The sequence below is a fragment of the Lagopus muta genome, chromosome 3 (genome assembly GCF_023343835.1).
Source record: "Lagopus muta isolate bLagMut1 chromosome 3, bLagMut1 primary, whole genome shotgun sequence".
NCBI classification, from domain to species: domain Eukaryota; kingdom Metazoa; phylum Chordata; class Aves; order Galliformes; family Phasianidae; genus Lagopus; species Lagopus muta.
In genome coordinates, this window is record NC_064435.1 from 56,766,722 (window position 1) to 56,776,633 (window position 9,912).

Here is a 9,912-nt window from a genome sequence, read left to right on the forward strand (position 1 = left end):
GTCATTTGGTTGGAAAGATGCTACGTCAAAAGTATTTGTCTCAGTGAACTAAAAGCCAAATGTGAAGCTGATGTCACGTTAACACAGTAGATGAGAACCGCTGAAGTTTGTGGTAAATATGGCTAAGAAATGGTTAATTGCTTCAGTATTGTTTCTGATAGGTTCAGACTAGATATAGATTTTTTGCACCATTTGTTTAACTTTTAGTCTAATACCTTCATTGTAAGTATATTTTTTTTCTATCCAAAAACATTGGAAAGAATTTGGCATCAGGGAAGGCATCTCCCTTTCACTTGAGAGGGAGATGCACTGCTTTTGTTTCAGCAGATAAGTACTGACCGTAGCCTGTCAGCAAGTGGCTTTTCAAGGAGTTTAAATGGAGATGTTAACAGATATTCAGCGCTGAATATAGGAAATAAATAAATAAAACCTCAAGGCCTCAGTGATTTTTGGGTGAGAGCAGTCAACAGAATAATACATTTATGTATTGTCAGCACACTAGAGCTACGATTGGCCTGAACTACAGTTTTTCACAAAGGAGTCATGTAAATGGAAAACAGCAAAGGTCTTGTATGGAAGCCCTGTGGGACACCTGCAGTAACAGAATGAGGAACGAATTTACAATTTAATCAGTAGGAGAGAAACTAAAGGAACACAGGATTGAATCCACTTGGTATTTGAATTCCATGATAGAAAACAGCAATATAAACACCTATAGATTAAAAAAAAATCCTCTCTGACCGTGGTCTTGAAATTATTAATTGTGAAATTAGTCTCTGAGATCATAAGTTAAAACATCAACTTTTAATACTCCTCTATTTAATGCAATGATAGGCTTTTTTATTTGCATGGGCCTCTTTATAGAACACAGTGTTGATTTGAAATGTCACCAAATTAATGATTAATTTAGTTTTATCAGGATCATTTAAATAAACTGGGGTTTTTCGGTGTGATTGATAGAATGTGATTGCTGTTAGCTCCAGCCTCAACCTGCTTTTGACATTTAAACATATAAAGCTGACTAGATATAACCATTCAGGTGCTAAATATATTTTACATCTACTTCCAACAGTAGAAATGGAAGTATTAAGAGATCTGGCTTCATTGTCATTGAACTGTGAAATATTCAACCTTGTCTGCCCGCGCTTAGTACTGTTGACTTTTTTATTTCAGTTAGAAGATTAAAATTAAATGCTTCATTTTTCGTCAGCTTTTGGGAATTAAATTGAAATTTAAGACTCTAAAATTTTTTACTAAGATCCTCGATTTCACCAATGGATTCTTTGAGGAGATTCTGTTTCAAGGGCAAAGCAAAAAGGTTCATTGATCAAGTATGATATAGTGTAACATTTTTCTTATCAGAGCTCTTTATGTATATTTATTAAAGAACACATATTTCATATTATGCTTAACTGTATTGGAAGAAGTACTTCACAAAACATATACTAAATGTAATATGGAGAATCTCTGACCATATTGTACTTACTTTTAATGGCAGTTCTGTGATTTTAATTTATTGGTTTAAGGATTTAGTGGTCAGAAAATTGGAAAGTGCAATGGCATACTTTAGTATATGCACACATTCTTGGGAGTAGTGTAACTGCTTTGTAACACAGAGACTGACAAGTGCCCAATTCAGCTATTTCAATTAAAAAAAAAATAAATAATAATTCTGTAGTCCAGAGAGGATCCCTGTTAATTCAGACGGACAAACAATTTGACTTTTTTGCTGCACTGCTGTGATACGAGAAATAGGCTGGTACTTTTTCCTTGGAGAAATAATTCTGGAGTTCTGCAGTAGACATTTAATATTAAAGTTTGTTCTTGAAATAAATAATAGCCAAAATGTCAATACTTCTGGTTTGCAGAATAATCATAAATTCTTGACCATAAAACAGTCATAAAGGCATAATATTTTATCCACTGTATATTCATACATTGCATGTCATTACAATGGCTAGGTGATGAATCATTTTCTGTGTGTGACAGAACAAATCTGAAATACCAATGCTAATGTAAAATCTATTCGGTGTCGGAAGACTTGCAAAATTACTTTACTTTAAATATACTTGCTTAAAAAAAATTACATTTTCAGTTTACACCAATATCAAAGCACTTTTAGACCATTACGTGAGTTTCAGCATTTGGAAATAGTATAAAACGACTTTTGTCGTCTTGCTGAAGGGCTATCTCCTTTATTTTAATATTTTTGGTTTAAAAAAAAAGAAAAAAAAAAAGAGTGAATGATTTTCAATAGTTAAGAGAGTAGTTTCCTTAGTCCTGAATCTAAGGAAACTAATGAGTACTGTATAGTATATACCATCTGTGTCCTGGGAGTTATAAATTTATGTGCAAGATGCTTTTTTTGTTAGGCAATAATCTGAAACAGGTTAAATGTGGGATAGGCTTTTTTAAAGGTTATTTTTTCTCAGGAATTTTTATTTCTTTAACCGTGGGTGATATATTATTCTAATTCAACTCATATCTTATGCTAAATTTTACTTAGGATCAAAGCCATTCAAGTGCAAGATATGCCACTTTGCAACAGCTCAGCTCGGAGATGCCAGAAACCATGTCAAGAGGCACCTTGGGATGAGGGAATACAAGTGTCATGTCTGTGGGTGAGTAAATTGAAACGGTTTCCACCATGGTTAACCAGGAGAAGAGTGCAGGATATGCATTGTTTCAGAATTGAAAACTGTGATGTGAGCAAGAGTGGCTAAAATTATGCATGCATATCCTCCTTTCCATTGTTATGGTAAATTCCTTAAATACAGTTATGACATTCTTTTCCCACTTCTAATCCTGCACTGAAGATGAGCAATTTTATGGGCTACAAGGTCAATTTGAACCTGTAATCTGTAAATTGACTAAATTATAGGATGTTCATTCACATTGCCAGGGAGAACTGTAAATTCCATTTAAAGACATAAAAAATATATAATATAGACTTTAGTGTGTGGGGTTTTTTCTTTTGCTATCCTGTTATAATTTTAGTACCATTAACAGATTTCTGGACTCCATTAGGGTTCTCATTCTTTACGAAAACAAAACAGAAGGCTGGTTTTTCAAACAAATGCGTCTAAAATATTGCAGACATAAGACTTTACAAATAAATTGAAGTCTTTTATGTATGCTTGTGTTCTTGTTTGCTACCAAAAAAATCTTGGTTTTCTTTTTTATTTAATCGTTATTTCCTCAGAAGGATCGTTCATAATGTTTAATTGTCCTTCAAATGTGTTGCATTTAATAGGAGGCATTGAGACTCCTTAATGCAAAACTAATTAATTTAGCAGAAATGTTTAAAAGGTTTTAAAATGCCATGGCATACATGGTACATCATAGGACATTCAAAGTTGGATTTTAATACCCTACTTCTGATTAAAAATATATTTTAATGTTATTATGCTAGAGAAATTAACTAATATATGCATCATATAAAAACACTTTACTCAAACCTATGTAACCTGCTATAGCAGTCTTATGGTTAATGTGTAGAACGGCACAGGTTCAATTAAATGATGCAGTGCACACATGAGTGGTGTGGTGTGATGTTAGGGATAATATTAAGCAGGAAGGATTTTTTTTTTAGTCTTAGTATACTGATCCACTGCAGGACAAAGTGAGTTACACATTTTAAAGGACAAGTGAATCTTCAGCTGAAGATGCAGCTGAGTGATTTTCACTGATTCATCTCTCTGTTTTTCAAATAATTTTGCATGCTGCATTATGAGATACTTTGGATGTTTTTACTCACTTACAAAAATTAATTGCTGACTTCTTGTAACACGAAATTAAAATGTATGAGCCTAATTCTTAAGTCCACTGAATATCAACAGTAGAATAACTTGTGCTACTCTTTATTTTGCAGCATGCTTATAATGAACTTCATGTGTAGTAGCCTATTTTATGTTGTTTGAAAAATCTTATTTGCTGTCTCTGCTAGATAGATTGCTGAGAATTTGGCATGGAAGATGATTAACAGTTGCAAATTCACTGTTTATGTGGGGCTAAGCTCTTTTCTTTAGAAATTGTCAACAAATTTGACAGTGGTTCTTTCTTCAATTCCTTTTTAACGTCTAATGAAAAATCACGTTATATAACCATGTAATAATCCACACAAAATCAAAAGTCTTGAAATAGTTGCTACTGAATCTTATATTAAAAAAGAAAGAAAAGAAAAGAAAAAGAAATAAGCGGGCTGAGCTTCGATACAGATTCTCACTTTTCAAAAATTCGTTCCTTCCCTTCGGGGTTGAAGTGTTCTTAGAATCTTGTCTCAGAAAACGCACAGCTTGGTTGTAGTTCCTGACACAAATGGTTTGAACAGTAGACTTGAATGTTAGTGACTTTGGTAACCTGATTGCTTACTGTATGTTGCTGATATGTCATATCTGGTAGCCAAACAGGTACTTATTTTCCATTCCTGTATGTTGTTGTATGATCAATTTACAACAACATGGACAACAACACCTGTGCTAGATATGACAAAACAATGGGCTGAAGAGACATGCATTACAATATCCTGTGCTGACAACAATCTGATTCATATACTTGTTCAAATAATCATCTCATTTCACTTAATGTGCACAACAAATGTATTTTAAGAATTATGCGTTAACACTGATTTAATTGGAAAAGACATTTTTATACTGTCGCTAACAGTCCTGAAGAATTCAGCAGGATTTGAGGAAGTAGGAATGAGCAGGACAGTTTTAACTTGTAGTCCAAATGATGACCATGCTATCCTTAAATGTGAAAGAAGAGAAAAGAGTGTAACAGCCTGTGCTGTGTTTCTGCTGTTTTAATTGAGAGGATCAGGCAGTGTGTAGTTTAAAAAACATAAAGTGGCAACATTAATTAAAAAAAAAAAAAAAAAAAGCTAGGATTGGCTATCGGATTAGTGGCACTATAGAGCATTGGTACATTAACACCACTGACAATGTCAATTCATTATCATTGATGGCTAAATAATCTTAGAAATGCTCAGTGGACCTATTAGTTCCTGAACATAAGCAGCTCATGCTGCATTTCTTCATTAGCTTTAATTGCTATAAATTTTACCTTTTTAAAAATCATGCTTTAAAAGGTGAAGTGATCTTTCAGGAACATTAACTCTGTAATTTTGTCACAAACAGAAGGTCCTGCACTATGTTTTCTTTTCTGCAGTAGTTAATATTCTATCCTCTGACTTTTAGATTCATAGTAATAAGCCCTTGTGCTGGTTGCGAAGATAAATTGTGTTTCAAAAGCTTTTGAATCTTCCTGCACACTTTTTAAAGGTGAAATGTCAGTGCAACACTGTGGTTTCATAGGTCTCAGTACAGGACTTCTTCAAAAATTCCCAGATAATTTTTGCCTAAAAAATAAATCTGGTTGGGGGAAGATTCTATCTAAATTTTCCAAATGCTCCTTATATTTGCATGATACGAAGTACACACAAGTACATACAAAGTACATTTCACTCAGTTCCTGAAAAACAGTGTGATTTTGGTGGTTTTTTTTTTTTTAATTGAAGTTCAGGGTTTGTTTTTCTTCATCTGCAGAGCAGAAACTACGTGATACAGAAATTGGACACCAGTAATGTTTTAACATTTGGAAAAAAACGTCTGCTACTCATTTGCCTTATCGCAGATGTGCATTAATTTTCTTTTCCATACCCATGGCTGTAAAATATACCCCCTTATTTCAGAGGTAGTATCTGTTGCCTTCTGTGTGTAGCAAACTGCTGCGCGTTTGAATTTAATTTTTTGTAAGTCTTGTTCTGAATTTGGCAGCCACCCTGAGCAGATGAACAAATTTTGGTTGAACAGCATTTAAAATTTCTGTTTCATTTGCCTGGTGGAATGCAGTGAGCAGGCTTATCTTGCACTTTTCAAATCTTATGCCTCAGGAGGGACATAAAAAAATGCATTGTTCTGCACTTGAGGTTTTGAACAGAATTTATAGGTGATGTTTGATTTAAAAATGCATCTACTATTCCATTGCCTTTTCTTTTTCTCACCTTTGCTTTCAGAAACAGAATTTTGGGGTTGTAGTTACATGTTTCATAATGACTGCTTCTTTCAGTTTTTTCCCCCCTTTCCTTTGTGACTTCTTTAAAAATCTACTGAAGAAAATTGTCAGTATTTAAAGCACACAAAACATTTCTTACGACCTTCCTAAAAATTGGGAAGACATTTGTAGTAGCATCTTAATTAAGTTTATTCAACATATAGTAGCCAAGTCGTTTAAGGAACACTTGTGTATGCATGAGGAAAACTGGAGAAGGTGGAAATGGAAATGTATGGTTGTTGGTTTGTTTTTTTTTCCCTCCCTGATTTCTTTCCTTTTTTTTTTTTTTTTTGTCTGTTACTTTTGAGTGGTTTTGGTGGTTAGAAATATTGATCTTTTTAGCTCTTTGCTTCTCAGTCTCATTTTGCTTTTAAACTCCTTTTTCTAATTAATTCCAGAGATGTTATAAGGTGTTCTGCTAAATAAATACCTTTTTTGGTTTTTAAAAAACCTTGTACAAACAAGCTTTCAGGAGAGTTACAGCATCTCATGCATGGAAATAACTTCACTTTTGCTGTTAATGCAAAGATGAGTTTGGAGATCTTAATCTGTATACAGCTTAGTATTTTAATGACACTAGTTGCTTGGAGGACATCTAAAGGAAAATACTTATCTGTATATTACATAGGTATAGTGGCTAACAGATATTCCTGCTTTATAGGTAAGGATGTGTTTTGACCAGCTGCATCTAACAGTTGGCTGTGCTCCTATGTTACGTTTTTTTAAAGTCTTCTAGATTTTCTGCCTGTTAGTGTCAGGCTACTTGGAGTGAAAGCCCACTCTTAAGATTGCTTTCAGCAAGCAAAAAAGACTTATTCATAAATTTATTGGTAGGAGCAGGAGAAACATTATATTTTCAAGGATGCCTTAATGTACTGTAATGTAAATTAATTATTTATACTCACGCAGTTTGGGAAATCTTAAATAGAAAGTTGCTACTCTAGTAAAACTATTTTTGTGTGGTATTACCTAGTTTTTGTGCATTAGAAGGGATCTCTGTGTAGATGATTATAATGTCACTTTCTGACCTTTGCAGCTTGAATAATTGTAAATCATTGCTTCATAACGTGTCAGAGAATGTCTGTACTAGGCAATTAAATGGCAGAATATAATAGACCAAATTATTGCCTGTCATGTTTTCAACAACACAGTTAGTATTTGAGTTACACTTAATCATTACGTGCATTAGCAACTTCATTGGAATCCAGCTTCAGGCTGAGCATGAAATACATTACATTATTTAAACCTCTAATGGTAGAAGTCATTTATTTGTGTTGAAGTGTACAACATGCAGAGTTTCATAAAGCAGGGAACACTTGAGAGCTTAATTTATCCAAATCAAAGTCTAAATGCAGATAAACACAAGTGGCAAAAATTAGTAATTTTTATAGGCTGGAAATATTTAAAAATACATGGTTCTGGATAATTGTAGGCAGCAGGGATAAATTAAAATCACTATTTTTAGTAGGCTCTGAAAACTGAAACTGTTGTATAAATAAATCATCAAATGCATCATGAAATTACATTTTTGAATGAACAATTAATTACACACATCATACCTACAGATGTGCCCAAACAAATCATATGTATTTGGTTCAGCTGTTCAGATTAAAGATTAGTGTGTGTGAAATGACTGCTCCAGACCCAGGTACTGAGGGTTTCTTTCTCTGCTTTTTGTCATATACTCCAATTGAACACTTGTGTTGGTTTACTCTTTAGTAAAGAAGATGAGTTCAGCCTATGTAACAGCTTTCCAAACCCACATGCGCATTTAAACAAATTAATAAGAAAATATTAGAGAAGCTTGTGGAGTGAAATAGCATATGTGTTACATTATCTTGCCAATTTTTGTTCGGTTATCTATCACTTTATTAGATTTGCAAACTTGACCTTCAGCACGTACTCTCTTTCTAGTTTTTAAGAAAACTGCTTGAAATTGAAGCAATTTATTTTTATTCAGAAAAGCTCCCAGCATCCTTCCACAGCTGGCACAGACACCACGCTGTGTTGTGTGAGACATGGCCTGGAGGTCGGCTGCCCACTAGCTGGTGGAGGCCAAGGCAGCAAATGGGAGGCTCTAGTGGGGCCTGGGCAGAGACCCTTCTGTTGGATCCTGGTACTGCAGATGGTACTGCACAGTCATGGCCAGCTTTCTGACTTAATAAAACGTGTTTGTAGCCATTTGCGTGCTGAATTAGATTCTAATAATGATTTACTTATACTTGCTGAAGAGAAAAGGTATGTATGGGACACACTTGTGAGAGTATATATTTGTATTTGAATTAGAGATACTGCTAGTGATTCAGACTAATATCCTCTGCGTGTAATCTAATTCTAGTGCACTTCCAAATGGTAATTATCAAGATACACAGTGGTGTGACTGTGATATATGCTGTATGTGTAACTGGTGCTTTTATGGACATGCATTTTTAATTTTTTATTGTAGATTGTTCTAATGTTCAGGATGCGTGTGTTTCTGTTAGACGGCAGACATCTTAAAAAGCAAAGCCTTCGCGTCTTGAGAGGCTGTGGCAATTTAAAACATTGCGTGTTTCAGGAATGCTCTTAGTTTTCCTCTAATTAAAACAACTCATTCCTGAAGACTTGGAATTCTCAACAGCTTCAAAGTGAAAAACGTGTTTTCCCCCTAGGCACTAAAAGGGTGAAGCGTGTGCATGCTTGTGGGTCATAGAACCATATAACATACTGAGTTGGAAAGGACCTGCAAGGATCAGTGAGTCCAACTCTTGGCTCTACACAAGAACACCCAAAATTCAAACCCTGTGTGCAAATGCAGTGCAAACATTCCTTGAACTCTGATAGTCTGGGGCCGTGCCCACTGCCCTGGGGAGCCTATGCCAGTGCTTGACCATCCTCTGGTGAACAACCTTTACCAGATACCCAATCTGACCTCGGGCACAGCTCTATACCATTAGTTGTGTCAGGGCTTTGTGGTCCCTGGGGCTGATCCATCCCAGGAAGGGGATGAATGAAGCCTGTGGCTGGTCATGACCCAGCACGGCTTCAGAGCCAGCCCAGCCAGCAGTGCTGCTCCCAGCTGTTCAGGGGTCCAGCAGTGTGAATGCTCGCCCTGGGGAAGCATCCCACTCTGCACATACCTTTTGAGAGACAGTGCCATCTGTGCCCGTGCAGGAAGGGCTTGAGTCCTGTTCCAAGCAGACAGGAGTCGTAACTAATGGCAAACTAATGGCAAATGGGGCATAAATGCTAAAATCCAGCATACCTACTGAAAGGGACTTCTGTATTATAACCCACGATTTGGAAGAACTGCTACAAGCATTGAGAAAGATACTATTAAAAATATCCTTCTACTGGCAGAAGCAGATGGCAAAAAGAAAATTAGCTTGGATTTGGTTACTGTGAGATGAATGGAGACATCAGTTTGTCAATATGGGTGTTCGGTACAGAGAGGGGAAAAGGTTTCATTGCTTAAGACACTGGTTATGTTGTTTTGTTGGTATGCACAAGTTGCATTGTTTGGATTTATATCCACAATTCAGAAGGTTTAGATTTGTTGCATATAAATGATTAAAACAAATAGATTTGTATCAAACTCTTCATTTGACGGTGATTTTTCCCTGCTGCTTTAAGTGACTTTATTTAAAATTTCTATGATAAATAACTGAACCTAATCTTTATCCATGAGTACCACTTCACTAGAACTAGAGGGTTCAGGAAGAGAATCAAAAACTCTCAGGTGTATGTTTCATATCATGTAATTGTAAGCTGTTAGAATGCCTTCAATTTTAACCAAATTCAATCTAAAAGAGTTGAGCGCTGCTGGAGCTTCTGTTTTTTTTCGTGTGTCCATTTTCCTCTTTTCAAATGTGTCACCGT

The 9,912-nt window shown here is 35.3% G+C and overlaps 1 protein-coding gene across 18 annotated transcripts in view; it reads left to right on the forward strand.

Annotated features, from left to right (window-relative positions):
• Positions 1-9,912, forward strand: part of ZNF407 (zinc finger protein 407) — a 346,606-nt gene that overhangs the window by 43,375 nt on the left and 293,319 nt on the right. For all 18 annotated transcript variants that reach the window (XM_048940492.1, XM_048940485.1, XM_048940490.1 and 15 more), the window contains one exon: positions 2,507-2,621. In XM_048940492.1, the coding sequence (XP_048796449.1) occupies positions 2,507-2,621 (115 nt within the window). The remainder of the gene's footprint in view (positions 1-2,506; positions 2,622-9,912) is intronic.